Here is an 18,614-nt window from a genome sequence, read left to right as displayed (position 1 = left end):
AGGATGAGTGTCACCCTTTTTCTTTAATTGAAAAGAGCTGAAAGTAATCTCAACTCTAAAAAGCGATTGAGGAACTTTATCCTTATTAATTATATTGTGAATGGACTACACTTCATAGCCTTCAGACTCCACGCCTCAGTTGCACTTTTCAGTTTATATGTATAGTAGTTTCTTTTTTCGGAATCGAAATTATCAACTATTATTCTGAAATTCTTTTCCGAGTAAGTTTGTATTTTCGTTTCATGTATATTTCCTTTACGCAGAGAGACTACGTGGAAATTCGCCCTAAGTATGAGTTGGGACAATTTATTCACCAAAACATTTGTAGAAGGGTTCGCGCAAATACCTATAATTGCTGGATTTGTTTTGCCTTGGTTCTAATTTTGTGGTCCTAGGACTGGACTTGTGTTTAGTAATAGTGACACAACGGTCCATACCTGTTAGGATTTTCCCCGCGTTTTTCATTATACTTTGAGTATTTTTTGCTATGGCCTCAATATTCTTTAACACTTTAGAACTTTATTGATTTTCCTTACCATCACCAGTTCTTACCTAGCGTTTACAAATGCAAGTAACAGTTGCAAAAACTCAACACATTCATACTTTTGCACTAACACAATTGTGTAAATTTACACATGCATAGTGATTGTGTTAGTGCAAACGTACCCAGCGGCGAAATTTTTGAGGCTTTCTGCTATAAGGCCTTCTGTAAGACCTTCCTAGATGTTTTTATAGATCCAGTACTCATGCTCGCTTGCCTTCTCAGGAAGACCTTATGGACCCTTCCAGAAGGCCTGCTTTCTACTTCTTTTCGTCGCTGGGTATAAATGTGTTCAGTTACTTGCACTGTTACTTGCATGTGTAAACGCCGTATAGTGTTAATATCATCATTATTACTATTTGTGACATTGATCACAGTAGTATTACTATTTTCATCAACCATTGGATAAGTTGTTTGTTTATTTATATTTTCTTTTATGCTGTCTTCTACACAATTGTTGTGTTTTGGCGCACTAGATCATTGGCAGGCAAATAGCGGCATTTAATTATGTGCATGATGGGTAAAAAATAATATATCCCGCAACAACATGAAGCAACTGAATGAAATATTTGTATTTTTATGCTCTATTACGCTCTATTGTTTACATTCGGGTTGTGTAGGTGCAAATTACGAAAAATGTCCCAACATTAGTTTCTAATTGATATGGCAACTCATTTTTGCTGTCATTTTATGAGCATGTTCATCTCTCTTCTTACACGCAATTCACACTATAATTTTTTTCATGTTTGCCCAGACGTCAGTTTTCATGTTTGTCGATGATTGGGGGTGCGCGGGGTAGAGAAGAATGGGGGTAAGAAAACAAATATGATTTCGGTTTTTCGTGTTTCTTTTTGACATCCTCTTTACACTCATTCGTATTCTTCTTATTATGTTTTATAATTTTTCGTTTGTTGAAGTGAAAACATCATTTATATTAAAAGAGAATTTTTTTCGAACATTTCTTCAATTATTTCATCACACATTTTGAATTTACTTTTAAAAAACAATTTAAAAAATTGTCCAATTTATTTTCCACAATCAAATAAGATGTTTTCGCTTAAAAAAAATATTACGAATAAACAGAATCAAACATTAAATGTGAAAACAAGTAAGAAAGTATGGTCGGACTTGACCGATATAAATTCGCAGAAATACAGTCACACTTTATAATGTACACGAATTCACTTGAAAAACATAGCACTCAGTTGATGTTTGTTCGAAAAGCGTCTCTGATAAACTCACTAACGACTGCAACCTCTGCCACTATTTATAACACTGCCATCTGCACTCTAGATTTTCCTTTAACTGTCTAGAGGTTTCTAATACATACGCCATCTGTGGTGTACTTTCTACAATGTTCTTTAACTGAATATTCGAATTCGAATATACGGTCGCAGCAAACAGCGTTGCCAACTTACGATCAATGGTCAACTGAAAGCTTTTATTCAATGTTAATAATGCCCACAGATATGTCACAGTTTGCTATTACAGCACTGTTATTTGAAAGCATTAGGCTACTTTTAAATCAGCCGTTAAAATCGTTATATTTGAATTCAAGTACAATTTCGTAACAATATGAAAGTTAACTATGTTCAAAAATGAACCAACATTTTTAAGCGATTTATGCACGTTAAAGTAATTTTCGGAAGCGGGTCTATATGGGAGCTATGACTAATTATGAACCGATCGTAACATAATTTGATGACATGAATTTTGTATATATAAAACTTATTTGGAGCGGAATTTGTGGAGACACATATATAAATTTAACATTTATGACCGATAAAGTCCAATTTAGGAAGGACACTTGTATGGGGGCTAGGTGAAATAATGAACCGATTTCAGCCAGTTTCGATAGGCTTGGTCCTTGGGCCGAAAAAATAATATGTATCAAATTTGATCGAAATATCTTTAAAATTGCGACCTGTACTCTGTGCACAAGATTTACATAGACGGACGGACATCGTTTAATCGACTCAGGAAGTGATTCTAAGTCGATCGGTATACTTTAAGCTGGGTGTTAGACTAATATTTTTGGGCGTTACACACATCTGCACAAACACATTATACCCTCCCAACTATGGTGGTGTAGGGTATAAAAAACAAGACCAACATAATTTCATGTAAAAAATCACCGTGTAAATGTTCATGATTTTTTGGAAGATTCTCAAAAGGGAATTCGAAAAAACAGACGTCTGAAAAGTCTTAATGTAAATTGCGCCTTATGGTGTTTTCTTTTCTGGCATAAATGCTGCATTTATTCTGCCTTTTACCCTTATTTGTGTTCTTTTCTGAAAAAAATGTAGTTTGGTCGTGTTCTTTTCTAATAATGTTACCCTAAAACCCTGAGTATATGCTACATGTTTCACCCTCAATTTTATCAAAGGGTAAGAAATGCACCACTTTTTTTATAAGCAAAAAGTATAGTTTTTTAATATTTAGTAGCTACATAAAAGAAAATTGCATAAATGGTAATGATTTTGTTCTATTGTGATCGTTAAAAATGCAACACATTGTGAGGGTATGGGTAATATTTAATAAATGGTACACAATATATAGGCAACATTTTGTGTCAGAAAAGAAAACACCATTAGTCTGTGCATACTTGCATTTTTTTACACACATACTTTTTTATCATAAGTTCTATACAAAGTCTACATAGTGTTGTTGGTAATTGGTAATTGTTTTCAATACAAATGCAAAGGAAATAAACCGTTATAAATCGCAAAAAGAAACATGAACAAAGCTCATTTTATCTTGCATCATTCATGTTAGTCTGCTTTTACACAGGGCAATTTTTCTTGCGCAAGTCTAGAGTTTATAGGAGAGAGAGGCAAGAAGAAAGAAGAGGGGTACACACTTGCTTGTACTGGCAAGTCTCTTCAAATTTCTTTTGTTTTCTCATTTTCAATATGGCGTCTATTAGGTTTTGACATACAAAATTGCTCACAGACTTGCTGTGTGTAAACAGACGAGCAAGTTTAAAAGGGAATCGACGAGACTTGCTTCAAGTAAACTTGCCCTGTGTAAAAGCAGACTTATGATAATTTGATAAAACAAAGTTTAAGATGGAAGCAAAACCATAAATTTCTTTAAATTTATTAAGCTTTTGTGCAATTATTATTAAACTGTAAATACTTTAAAAAAATTAAAAAATAAAAACCACCAACAATTTTGATTAATTAAAAAATGTAAACAGAAGAAGATACCTATTAAAAACTTGTAGTATTTTTTTTCCATTTCAGTACTAGTAAGCAGAGTAAGCCATACATCGTTCCGTTTAGAGATAAGTGGGTTAATATGTTTCCATGCCTAGTAAAAGCTGGTAATTATAAAATATGCAAATAATGTAATGTAAATATAATGGGTGGAATTTTACATGCATGAACCTTAAAATTAATACATTTACTAACCGAGCAATCAGCTAAAAACATTATGCTAACTATGTTCGTTGCAGAGCATAACTTGCCTTTTACAATTTTGGACCACTTAAACTGTTTAATTAAAGGTGTTCCGGACTCTCAAATTATAAAGAAAAATAACATCAATAGAAACAAGTAAGAGATCTATATTCGGCTGTGCCGAATCTTATATACCCTTCACCAAATTATACTTTAAAATAAATTTTTTTATATATTTCCAAATATTTTTTTTAATTTTTATACCCTTCAGCTTCGTGAGAAGGGTATATATAAGTTTGTCATTCCGTTTGTAATTTCTACATTTTTCATTTCCGACCCTATAAAGTATATATATTCTGGATCCTTATAGATAGCGGAGTCGATTAAGCCATGTCCGTCTGTCTGTCTGTCTGTCTGTCTGTCTGTCTGTCCGTCCGTCTGTCTGTCTGTCTGTTGAAATCAGTTTTCTGAAGACCCCAGATATCTTCGGGATCCAAATCTTCAATAATTCGGTCAGACATGCTTTCGAGAATTTTGCTATTTAAAATCAGCAAAATCGGTCCACAAATGGCTGAGATATGAGGAAAAAACCAAGACAACCTCTATTTTTGACCTATTTTTTACCTATATCTGGATTACTAAGACATTAATATAGACAATATGGATATCTAATGATAGATATTTCAAAGACATTTGCAACGACGTATATAAGACCATAGTAAGTTGGACCTACAATGGGTCAAAATCGGGAAAAAAAATTTTGAACCCGAATTTTTTTAAAAAAAAAAAAAAATTGAAAAAACAAAAAAAAAAATTTTAAAATTTAAAAAAAAAAAAATTTTTTAATTTAAAAAAAAAAAAATTTTTAAAATTTAAAAAAAAAAATTTTAAATTTAAAAAAAAAAAAATTAAATTTAAAATAACAATCGAAAAATTTTTTTTTTCAAAAAATTCAAAAAACAACTGGAAAAAAAATTAAATTTTGTTTACCTAAAAATATTTAAAATTTTGAAGTATAATTTGGTGAAGGGTATATAAGATTCGGCACAGCCGAATATAGCACTCTTACTTGTTTTTTTTTAAATTTATGACAAAAAAATTTTTTGATGAAAAAATATTCGGGTTAAAAAATATTTTTACCGATTTTGACCCATTGTAGGTCCAACTTACTATAGCCTTATCTACATCGTTGCAATGGACTTTGGAATATCTATCATTAGATATCCATATTGTCTATATTAATGACTTAGTAATCCATATATAGATGAAAAGTAGGTCAAAAATCGAGGTTGTCCCGGTTTTTTGCTCATATCTCCGTTATTTATGGACCGATTTTGCTGATTTTAAATAGCAAACTTCTCAAAGCATATCTGACAGAATTATTGAAGATTTGTATCCCGAAGATATCTGGGGTCTTCTGAAAATTGATTTCAACAGACAGACGGACATGGCTTAATCGACTCCGCTATCTGTAAGGATCCAGAATATATATACTTTATAGGGTCGGAAATGAAAAATGTAGAAATTACAAACGGAATGACAAACTTATATATACCCTTCTCACGAAGGTGAAGGGTATACAAAAGCAAAGCAAATTGTAATGGATGTTACGGGTCCAGAAAATGTTAATAATATTAAAAGATTCTGTGAAAGACCCCTTTCACACTAGGCAATTTAGTTGCGCAAGTCTCTTGTGTTTGTAGATGCTAGAGGTAATGTCGGGTTAGGAGAAGAAAATTTTGCAGGCTGTTTTGTTGTTGGGCAAGAGACTTGCGCAACTAAATTGCCTAGTGTGAAAGGGGTCAAAGTAGAGATGCTAATCGGGACTGATTTTTGAAAATCCAGGGGTTCGGGATTTGGTAAAGAATCCTGAAATCCCGAAATCGGGATTTTCGGGAAATCTAAAATCCCGAAAATTATAAGAAAGAAACGTACATAATTATGTCTTTACAATTGAAAGAACATTGTTTTTATTTAGCAATTAATTTTTATTAGACACTAAAAAGCATAAAATACTTGCAAGAGTACATTATATAAGAAGAAATAACAATAAAGTATGTACATTAGGGTGGGTCGATTTTTTTCACGAACAATCGTATAGCAGAAACGCATTCTAAAGAAAATTCTAAAATTCTAAGAATTCCCATGAAACCATAGGTCTAAAATCAAATCCTATCTTGTGCATTTCGTCTTTTATCCAATGATATTTCAGTATTTTTTTTGATAGTTTTTTATTGGATAAAAGACGAAATGCTCGAGATAGGATTTGATTTTAGACCTATGGTTTCTTGAGGAAACTTTCTTAGAATTTTCCGTAGATTGCGTTTCTGCTATACGATTTTTTACTTTTTGACCGTCCATAAAAATCGACCCAGCCTAATGTACTGGAAAAACCAGTACCTTATATTTTATCTTTTAGCTTTTTAGCAATCAAAATATTTTCATTTTGTTCGAGCTCCTCATCTGGCATAAAATCTATTTAATTTGAAGAGGATTTAAATTGAGTTTTGTGAGAGAACTTACCAATAAAGGTGAAGAATTGATTTTATAGAAAATCCCGAATTTTCGGGATTTCTTGGTCAAAGCAATTACTATTCAATAGTAATAGATGAGAGCATTATACGAATTTTTGATAATAAATAGAGTTATGTAGCTCCTGAATGACATAGTTCAATTGAGCTTCAATCATTCATCATACTGAGCGTTTTCAGCTCAGCACTGAGCGTATTCAACTGAGCGGTTTTGATTTATGCTCATGTTTCTTTCAGTACTCATGAAAGAGCTGCACAAGCACATTCATTTGTCATCTTCAATGTTTCACATGTTTCAATTTACTCTTCAATTCTGTAACATTCTTTCGCTCACTGATATTGAAAAGTGAGTGAGTATTGTGTCCTACAAAAATAAAACGATCATTCGAATGTAGGTTTGTTATGTATGTATATTAGGGTGGCCCCGTTTGTATGGAGAAAAAATAAGGTATCGATGTTCCCACCTAAAATGAAAATTTGATTCATTCTAAGACTACGTTTTGAAATTTTTTCGTCCTGGGGTCAATATTTGGCGAGCTGGATCAAAGGATAAAAAGGTCCTTTTTTGAGGTTTTTTACATTTTTTCCATATTTCTTCCAAAGGAAGTATATGTAAATTTGGTATCATATGAAAGGTCTTTGAGAGACGCATTCAATTGGTTAAAAGAAATTAAAAAAAAAAAAAATTTAATTAAAAAATTTTAAAAATTTTCGTCAAAATTTTAGTTTTTTTTAATTTTTTCATAGAATTTATTCAAATACATAGATGAAATTTCTTGGTCATAAACATCATGTAATTTCACCGAAATGGTTTTTCTCGTTTTTTAAAATTCAATCCAGTTCAATGTTTATTCAAATTTGTTTAAACCTAATTTCATCCCTATCTGACAATCTCTGTACTCAATTCATAGTATATGTAATGGGCATCAAAATAACTCAATTTTTATAAGCTCTCCATCGATGTATAAATTCGTATACTTTTCTTTTGTTACACTACGAATATTTAAATTTAAGCTAAAACATTATTCCATAATAATAATAATAATTTGCTTTTGAATGTTGTTGTTTTTTGTAGTTTATTTTTAAAGTAATGAAGAATTTGTATAAAATCATTGACAACTAGTGAAATTTTAAGAGAAAATTTTTTCTCTCTTTTCTTTTTTTAATTTTTACAAAAAATCTTATATATGGTCACCTTAAAATCAAAAGGGCATAACAACCAAAAAAATAAAATTTTACATTTTGATTGGAAATAATACATTGCAACATAACACATTTTAGAACACTGTTGTCAACAATACCAATTTTATTTATTTTAATTTTATTAAAGAAAAATTCAAATTGCATATCAGACATGATTGTGTAGGTTGGGAGATAATAAATGTAATAACAAATCATTTTTATAACAAAAATAGTTTTCATACTACATATTTATTATATACTTATTATTTATTATATACTTCGTCAATTCACAATTCCAACACTCAATTTTAATTGTCAATCGTACACGGATTTAATAGATTGGAAAGAGGTAGCCTTCTCAGAGCCCCCTTGCATTCAATTTTACTCAACAGAACAATTAATGAAATACAACGACTCAAGCAACATCATAGATATTCCAGGTAAAACATTATAAATTCTCATAAAAATCGCGATAATAAAATTAAACTTTTTACTAGAAAATTATTTTATCTTTGGTTAAGCTATTATGTATAAAATCGTGATATTTTAATAATATATTACTAATTTCAGATTTTCTATGTCATTCACAAAATACAGAACGATTTGTACATTTTGTCAGTCAATCCATGCTATCAGTAATCGAAAAAAATCGACCTTCTTATATTGCTAATAGAATAAACTCATGTAAACGAATTTGTAAATAAATATATATGAAAAAATTATGTTAATATTAAAATATTTTCTATGAATTTATAGTTTTAAGTTTTAACTGTTAATTAATATTTCTCATTTAGCAAACAATATACTAAACAATGTAAAAATATATGTAATAAGCAGTTTTTCACATGTTACTTAAAATTAACAACAACATTCCAAAGGAATAACATTAAAATAATCATTATAGCGCGATGTATAGTAAATGTTTTAGCTTAAATTGAAATATTCGTAGTGTAACAAAAAAAAAGGTATACGAAATTATACATCGATGGAAAGCTTATAAAATTTGAGTTATTTTGATGCCCATTACATATACTATGAATTGAGTATACAGAGATTGTCAGATAGGGATGAAATTGGGTTTAAACAAATTTGAATAAACATTGAACTGGACTGAATTTTAAAAAACGAGAAAAACCATTTCGGTGAAATTACATGATGTTCATGATCAAGAAATTTCATCTATGTGTTTGAATAAATTCTATGAAAAAATTATAAAAAAATAAAATTTTGTCGAAAATTTTTAAAATTTTTTAATTAAATTTTTTTTTTTAAATTTCTTTTAACCAATTGAATGCGTGTCTCAAAGACCTTTCATATGATACCAAATTTACATATACTTCCTTTGGAAGAAATATGGAAAAAATGTAAAAAACCTCAAAAAAGGACCTTTTCATCCTTTGATCCAGCTCGCCAAATATTGACCCCAGGACGAAAAAAATTCAAAACGTAGTCTTAGAATGAATCAAATTTTCATTTTAGGTGGGAACATCCGCAACTTTAATTTTGGGGCCACCCTAATGTATATGATCGTATGCAGCCGCGTATATATTTTTGTTTCAAGAATTATTAGAGTTATGCATTAAACACATTCAAGACAGCAGGCTACCAACCTCAATCTGTCAAAAATAAAATGCACACGTTTATATGGAGACGATTATTTTAACGACAGCACAGCTACACGGCCACACGACTACTCAATCCGATGTAGCCGAATTAGGCTAATTTCTATTTTTGTCAACTACAAAACAGAAATAGTGTTGCTAAATAATAAAAAAATTTAAATCAAATTAGTGCTTAAAAAAATATATTTGTTTACTTAATTAAGAGAAGTTTCTGATAACCATATTGATGTAAATTAATAACAGGTACATAATTAATTATAACCATATATATATTTTTACTCAATATAATTGTTTAAATCTTAATTACTTTGGAATTTTGTACGGTTATTTTTTTTATTAAAGTGAATTATAAATCAGCTGTTTACTTTGTAGCTGTCGTCTTTAAAATAATTCAGTAGCTGCCACACGACTACAACTGTAACCAGCAGAATTTGTGTTCGTGTAGTCATGTAGCCTGTTGTCTTGAATGTGTTTAATGCATTATTCAAATTGTTTTTGTTTTCATGAAGAAATTTTTATATGTGTGCTATGAATGAATGTGAATTTATTTATGGTATGGTGATGTAGAATGAAATAAAGAAAGAGTATTGCTACAGTTTGTAAGTAAATTTCATAAAAAAAATAATGAAAAAGGGAAATACATAATTCTTATTGTTAAAATAATAATTGTAATTGAAAGTAGCGACCTATCGTGGGTTTTTCGCTGTTTTTTGGAATGACAGTTTAGAATTTCAGAATTTAAGGAATAAGATTTATAAAATCTTATTGCTTAAATTCAGAAATTCTATTTATATATTGTTATACATAAAATAATTAAGTTAATGTTGAAAATATACAAATTGTATCACAAAACTATTTTTCTTTCGTATTTTTAGTAGAAATTTTGTTGATCATATATATATAAGTTGTAAAAGTCAGGTAAAAAATATATATTTTGCCAATTGATAACTAACATTATGTAAATGGGAAAACACCCAAAAAATTGCAACAATATTCATTTTGGTTTAGTTATTGTCACATTTTTATTTTGGATCACAATTATCAGATCATCAAAATATTTTTCCTTTTTCAAATTCCAGTTAATATCTTGAGTTTTTTGGTAATTTTATTATTTTGTGGTAAAAGAATACCTTATAGTTGGGGAATGTTCTGCTTAACAAATATTGTATAAACATTTGGTTAGCATCGGAAATTAGAAATAATAAAAAATTAACTCTTTTTTCCGCAAAAATATTAGTTTAAATAAAATACAATTTTATTTTCTAAAATTTTAATCAATTATTTCACGCATAAATCTCTAATTGTCAAAAGACTAGTGTTTTTACAACTAACAACAGAAATAATTGATTTAATTCACTACAAGCAATTCTCAAAATGAAATGGTCATTATACAACATACTGAGCTAAAAGAGCGACCTAGTTTATTTCAGTGAGCTGAGCTGAAAAGAGCGGTCACTTCACTGAGCTAATAAACCCAACTCTAGATGATAGGATCTATAAATTAAACATAATTTTTCGTGGTGGGACGTAAATACAAATTAATATTTAGATTTAAGATTTGAACAAATTATTGATAGTTCACATTACTTTGTGAAGATACAATAAATAAAATATGAAAAAAAAAAATAACAATTCGAAAAATTTTTTTTTTCCAAAAAATTAAAAAAAAACAACTTTGGAAAAAAAAATAAATTTTGTTTACATACAAATATTTAAAATTTGTATTTTGAAGTATAATTTGGTGTAGTGTGTATAAGATCTCTTACTTGTTAATAATGACACTAAACTCGTCATATACTACGTTTATAAGTAGCCTATTCGCAAATAAAAATTGTTTGCAATTAACTAACTCACTGTTTATACACTTTTATAAAAATGTAACGGTACTATCACAACAAAACAAATGAACGCAGACTTTTTGGTTGCTTTATTCACGTGTTACCAGACTTACACATCTCGCTATTAAATAAACGAAGAAAAAATATTGGATTTTTTGTGCTTTTTGATATAAAGATTGCTATGAACCAAAATAAATAAAAATAACATATTTTAATTACATATATATATATATATATATTTTATATCGCTAATAAACATTTATAATGTGAACGCAGACTTTATGTCACATTGGTTACGGAAAATTCTTGTTTTTATGAGATGCCGGATGGTAAAATTTAATTATTTGGTAGCTCTTTTATTGAATAAAATATGATACATTTTTTATTTTTTTAAATGTAAAAATTATAGAATCAAAAATTCTTGTCCGTCTTGCAATCCAAGTAATTCAAAAACGCAATGAAATATTTAAAAATCGTCTTAATAAACTAAAAACTTTAAAACATATGGCAATGCTTAAAATCTTATTTGCAAATAGTGTCGTTAATTACTACGTTTATACGTAGCCTATTCGCAAATAAAAATAATTTGTAATTAACTAACTCTCTGTTTATGTGTGACTTTGGTTACGGAAAATTCTTATTTTTTTAAATGCAAAAATGAAAGAATTAAAAATTCTTGTTTGTCTTACAATTCAATTAATGCAAAAACGCAATGAAATATTTAAAAAACGAAAGAAAAACTAAAAACGTTAAAAAATATGATAATATTTAAAATCTTATTTGCAAATAGTATCGTTAATCAGGAATTGTTTTCGTGAGTTAGCTATTTGCAAATAAATAATTAATTCACTGTTTATACGGCAAATTTTTCTAATTACAATATTTTTATTTGCGAATAAGCCTTACGTATAAACGTAGTAAATCAGGAGTTGGTTTTTTATTTGTGAATAAGCCGTGCGTATAAACGTACTAACATATAGTTTTATTTAATTGAACTTAACACTGAAAAATTATAAGAGGATCGGTCCATAATTGACGTGGCAGAAGAACTTTTTAGTACTTTTTAACCAATGGAGGGAGGTCTTCTGAAAATAATAATCACCTCAATAAGCGGCTATCTTCTGCTAGGTGAATAACAGAAAACAGTTTGGGAAATTTGGCCAGTAACTCTACAATCTTTCAAATCGAAAAATCGAAAAATCTACTTATTTTCCAATGTTATTACACATAACCGAGTTCATATACTTTTGGGGCTTGTAAGCTCTCCGCCTTGAGTTTTGTAGAAAAAATGTTTTGTTGGTAAAAAAACTATGTTTGTATAAAATATGTTGTTACTAATAGTATCAATTTAATTCCTAAAGAAAAACCCCATCAATGTAGTACATTGTAAGTAGGCAGAACGTTGTAAATACATGTAAGTATTTCTGAAAATAATAATATTACATACTTCGCTAATTCGCATATATACACCTCTGTTGTTTTGTCCAATATCAAAGTAGAAATTTTTATTATCTACCTTCATATGCCGTTCTTCCGGCAAATCTCCTTTAAAACTAAACCAATATATACATATAAATTAATGTAATTATAAAGTTATATGTGATTATGTGTATTGTTACCCGCCATCGTTAGTGCCAAATTCTTCTAACAGATCAGTAAGAGCATCACGAAATTCAATCATGCCCTGGGCTGGTATTGCAATTTGTGAACGGGGACCGCCACGTGTTATAGTTTGAGAAACCTAAAAATATTGATAAACAAATTTAAGTAATAAAGAATAAGAGCAATAAAAATTATATGTTTTAAAAAATTATTATAATCATTCACCAATAATCGACAATAAAAATTTTGCACATTTTTGCAATTACCTAAGAAAAGCATTTTCCATTCCATTCATAAAACGTGATTCTCTGTAAGTGTTTTTTATAACACAATCTCAAATCATTTTAACTTATTGATTGCCAAACCTAAAATTATGAAAAAAGTCATAGCTGTCGATTCCAATCCATTAGTCTAGATTATTGTAAATAGTTAACTGCAAATTGTTCGAGTGAGAAAACAATCGAAGTTTCAGAGGCAAAAAATTCCAATACTGATTTTTTTTAAAAACAAGCGTATTATAGCCTGTATGAAAGCTCGTCCGTTACCACAAAGTATATACAAAGGTGTCACAAGACAGAAAATAATCTAGTTTTCTATTTGTCTCTTACTGTTTCATTTTATCCTACACCACCATAGTGGGGTAGGGTATCTGCATTTGTGCAGATGTTTGTAACGCCCAAAAATATTAATCTAACACCCACCTTAAAGTATACCGATCGACTTGTAATCACCAAGGCAAGGATTATCATGCACTAAAAAATTAAAAATATGCGATAAAAACAAGTTTTTTATTTGAAATATATTTATTAATAAAAGAAAATTATAAATTTTACTAATCGTTAATAATTTATATGGCGGCAACGAGAAATAATGGACCGATTCTAACCAAGCATTAATTTTCTGACATTATTAATGTACCACTACGGTGGTAAGAAGAAATACCTGGTGGATAAGTACTAGAACGGGATACTTGAGGTCTATGGCTCTTAGAGCAAAATATTGGTCTTCCCTAGACCAATGTTAAATATGATATTGATATATCATACTTTAAGATCCGACTGTAAATGGCAAAGATAAACGAAAAATGTAAAAAGGCGACCCCTACGTTCGGCAAAAAAATAAAATTGTTCGTACATTATATTAGGGGGTGTACGGGAATTTTTGTTTAATTTGTATAGGTATCTACATCTAGAGCGGTACTCCTAATCTACCAACCCACAACTGGATGATGGTTAAGGTTTCCGCTCCTGAAGATGCGCACAGAAAGGTGGTCGTAGTCCTTAATAAGGAATCCTTGGCACCACTACGTGAGAGGCAAAGTAAGATATAATACGGTTTCGATAGTATCAAGCTGCACATCTACCGTGGTGTTAAACCGGAAGCTCCGCAGGATATGAACTGCAAAACAAACTGGATGACACCGCTAGCTCTGAGGACAAAATGGAGACCCAATCACACTCCAGTATGGTTGGGGACCTATTCTGCACTCTGGGCGATGCGGAGGATGAAGATGTTCTTCTGGAATTAAACCCAGAAGACGTCGACGTTACGGTCATATGATCCAGACCATGGTGAAGGCGATCCAAGTGAACCTTCACCACTCTAAAGCAGCTTCGGCTGCCCTGCTCCTCCACATTGCCAAATATGGGGAGGACATTGCGTTGGTCCAGGAGCCGTGGATACACAATGGCGAAATACGTGGACTCAACGCCAAAGAGTACAAACTTTTGTACATAAGACACACAGGTAAAATAAGATCTTGTATTTTGGCTAAAAAAATATCTTCATTCTTCCTGACTATAGCGATGAAGATACAGTAGCTGTTACTTGGAACTCCGGTAATTATCGGAGCTGACGTAAATGCTCACCACTCAATCTGGGGTAGCTCAGACATTAACGAACGAGGTGAGTACATTATAGACTTCATATTAGACTTTAATCTGGTAGTTGTCAACCCAGGTTCAGATCCTACTTTCGTGGTAGCAAATAGACAAGAAGTTCTGGACATTACGCTTGTTAGTGAAAGCCACTCGCAACTCATTAGGAATTGGAAGGTTTCAGATGATTGCTCTCTGTCGGATCATAGGTATCTGACATTCTTAATAGAATTAGTAGTTGAAAAGGAAAATCCTTTTCTAAACAGGAGGAAACCCAAAGGGGATGATCATAGGCGAATCCTTTATGGTTTACTTCCCTCACCACCTCTGATAGGTGACACTAAGGATATAGAAAGCGCTGTGGAAAAGCTCACACTTTCTCTCAGTGAGGCCACAAGACATACATGCACTCCCTCTGCACGCAGAGGAAAGTCTCCAGGCCCAGATGGCATAATACCCGCTGATCTACAGAATAATATAGATCTAGTCACTCCTTGGCTGATAACTATTTACCATGCCTGTCTTGTATGGTCGTACATACCAAAACGGTGGACCGAATGCGCTGTGACATTCATTCCGAAAGGAGGGAAAGCGTCACACACAAAAGCAAAGATTTCAGACCAATAAGTCTATCATCATTCTTGCTGAAAAATCTTGAAAGAATCATCGACATCTACATACGGGTGTCTTTGAAACAAGGATCATTTTCTCCCTCTCAACACGCCTATATGAAGGGCAAATCTGTTCAGACAGCACTTCACTCCTTAGTGGGATATATTGAGAAATCCCTTGAATTCGGTAATTTCTCATTAGTGGCCTTTCTGGATATAGAAGGAGCCTTCAATAATGTAGAATCTGCAACTATTGTTTCAGCTCTTGGTCTGGACCAATCAACTGTAAGGTTCATCACGAACCTTCTACGATACAGGATCATTCGTTCCGAAAAGGAAACGGCAGTGATCACTAGAATGGCACGGGCAACAGTGTTGCTGATGATTTGGCGAAAAAAGGCGCCATGTTACCTGACGGAGACATAGATTTCCTATGTGGGATTCTGATATCCAAATGGAAGCTACAAATTAGTAACTTCTACTATGAGCTCGCTCAGACAAGATGGGGATGTGAACCCACATGCACTATAACCAGAACGACATGGCCCCGACTGAATCGTGGACGAACAACACATATTCTTGGCTTTACACGCTCACAATTGGGTGGTGTAGCGGCGGTCACAACCGTACACTGCACCTTTGGTAACCACGCTAGGAGACTTGGCTTGCCATACCACGACTTCTGCAGAAGTTGTCAAAACGAGGAGGAGGATGAGACTATTTTCCTTCTTCTTTGTCACTGTCCGGCATTAGGAGATCTACGCCTAAGGTTTCTGGGTCACCGTTCCCTAAATAGTATTTCTGAGCTCTCGAATATGAGGCTTGAGGGCATTAATACCTTTATAAGGAGAAGTAATTGGTTAAAAAGACCAGACATGGGGATCTCTTTAGAGTAACCCAAATTTTTTTTTAAAAATCCCCTCCCTCTCTCTTTCCTCTGACATCTTCTTCTTAACTTTTTCAATCTTCTCCTTCTCTCTTTTCACTTCTATCTGTCCCTCTTTTTCAGTTTTTTCTACTTTCAAATTTCGCTCCAAATAAGTTTTATATATACGAAATTCATGTCACCAAATTATGTTACGATCGGTCTATAACACAGTGCAACAGTGAAAAAAACACGCGATCATAACCATATAGGTTCGACTCTACTACCAAAGGGTAGTAAAACCCTATACTCAGTTTGTCCATTTTGGTGACCGATTTATTTTATGGGACCCCAAAGTTTCTGAAAATCAGTTGGGCCTCTAAAAAAGGTGTCATCAGTTTTTGGTTAACAGCTAATTCAGACTTTGTGATACGGCTTAACTTTATATGGCAATAATATAGCTAAGATTCCGCCAAATAAATTCGTGAACTTTTGTTGAAAAAATATAGGAAGAAACATTTTTTTTTTACTTTTTTTAGAATAACTTCCAGTATCTCATAATTTTTCACTAACAATATTTAGCATAGTTGTAGCTACGGTAAAGTTGAACAACTCTTGAGAACATACCAATGCATTCTGAACGTGTCTAGTCACTCTAAATTGCACATAAAAATCACTTTGTACCTTAACAATTTTCGTTTTTACTATTTTTTTACACTAAAACAAAGATTTTTTGTTAAAATAGTATTATCAAGTCCACACTTCTATGTTGTGCTGTATTATTTACTCGGCTGAGGTGTTCGGTATGGGGATCAGTGAGTGGACCCTCAATGTCACATATTTAAAAAAAAATCGCCAAAAAGCTATTTATGATCCGAATGAGCTGAAATTTAAAATGTAGATAGTCCTTGAGAAGTTCATAAGGTATATATGTTTAATTTTTTTTTTTAAATTTTGCTCGATCTTTTTTTTGTATTTTATATATGATGGGCCTACGAAAGGTCAAAATTTGTTTTTTTATATACGACGTATATTTGCGATAAAATTCTAAAGAAAATAAAATAAACCTGATAACAATTATTTCCTCCCTATAAATAGTTACACGCATCCAAAGTATGCGTGTATGCGTGTGTTTTTTAAGTTTTTTCGCAAAAAAGTCCCCATATTTTTTCTTTTATAAAAAACTAATTTTCTTCGTGGCTATATAAATTTTTTTATGATCTGGAAAGAGAACTTAATGCAAAAACGTATAAAGTAAAATTTGACAAACTTAAGCAGACATTGTATCCCCCAGCCCTATCCAAACTTGGCCAATTTTGAAACAAAATTTTGAGTAAAAAATTCTAAAAACGCAAAGCACCGATCCTCAAAAGCTCGTCATATTTGTATAGCCCCATATATTGTTTATATATATACAAAACGCTTTTACTATCATACTGTTATTTTCTAAACAAAACTCAGTTTTTGGAACACATTTTCCCCGTTTTAGGAATTTCGATGTTTGAAAACAAAGAATGGCAACATTGGTGATGCCATTGACTTAAGAACATTTAAGTCTATATTACTCCAAATTTTATTGTGATGTATGTAACTGTTACAATTTTACATTAATTCAAAGTTTTTATTTTTCTTGATGGAAAATCACCATTTTATAATATAGTTAGTTTTTAAGGTAAAATACGTCCGAAAAAACACAAAATTTATTAATTTCACTAAAATATCAATCTCCAAGTCATAAGGTTTCCACCGATATCAAAAACATATATAAAAAGCTTATATTTACTCTTCAGAAGCTCCACAAACCTTGCCCACTTTCAAAAATTTTGATGTTTTTTCATATCTTGCATCAAGCCGGTCTTGCGTGATCAAGATTGGATAAAGTGATGCGTCCGGATCATACCGATAATGATTTGCCCATTCTTCGATATTTCAGCACAATAGAGAAGTATACACTCGAACATACATTTTTTAACAAAAAATTTTTGTTTTAGAGTCAAAAAATAGAAAAAAACTAAAATTTTTGAGCTACAAAGTGATTTTTGACAGCTATTTAGAATGCTTAGATATGTTCGGATTGCATTGACATGTTCACAAGAGTTATTCAGATTTACCGTAGCTACAACTTTGCAAAATATTGTTATTGAAAAATTAGGAGTCCATGGAAGTTATTCTAAAAAAAGTAAAAAAAAAATTTGTTCTTCCTATATTTTTTCAACAAAAGTGCACGAAAAAGCTATTTTTTGGAAACAAATTTTAACAAAATTTATTTGGCGGACTCTTAGCTACATTATTGCCATATAAAGTTAAGCCGTATCACAAAGTCTGAATTAGCTGTTAACCAAAAACTGATGACACCTTTTTTAGAGGTCCCACTGATTTTCAGAAACTTTGTCACCAAAATGGACAAACTGAGTATAGGGTTTTACTACCCTTTGGTAGTAGAGTCGAACCTAGACGATGATTTGTTGCCATATGGCAACAAGCCGATTTTAAAAAATCATTACATAATAATGCGGTTTTAAAAAATATTGTTTTATGTTTTTT

At 31.3% G+C, this 18,614-nt stretch overlaps 1 protein-coding gene across 1 annotated transcript in view; it reads right to left on the bottom strand.

Annotated features, from left to right (window-relative positions):
* The window catches only part of Pur-alpha (Purine-rich binding protein-alpha), a 143,517-nt gene that overhangs the window by 7,228 nt on the left and 117,675 nt on the right, over positions 1-18,614 (bottom strand). The window contains exons 8-9 of the mRNA XM_065514660.1: positions 12,735-12,856; positions 12,563-12,668 (exon numbers count right to left, since the gene is read on the bottom strand). Coding sequence (XP_065370732.1) covers positions 12,563-12,668; positions 12,735-12,856 — 228 coding nt within the window. The remainder of the gene's footprint in view (positions 1-12,562; positions 12,669-12,734; positions 12,857-18,614) is intronic.

This window comes from Calliphora vicina, chromosome X, assembly GCF_958450345.1.
Source record: "Calliphora vicina chromosome X, idCalVici1.1, whole genome shotgun sequence".
Lineage (NCBI taxonomy): Eukaryota > Metazoa > Arthropoda > Insecta > Diptera > Calliphoridae > Calliphora > Calliphora vicina.
Note: the sequence above shows the minus strand (reverse complement) of the source record. Positions and strands in the feature narration are given on the sequence as shown.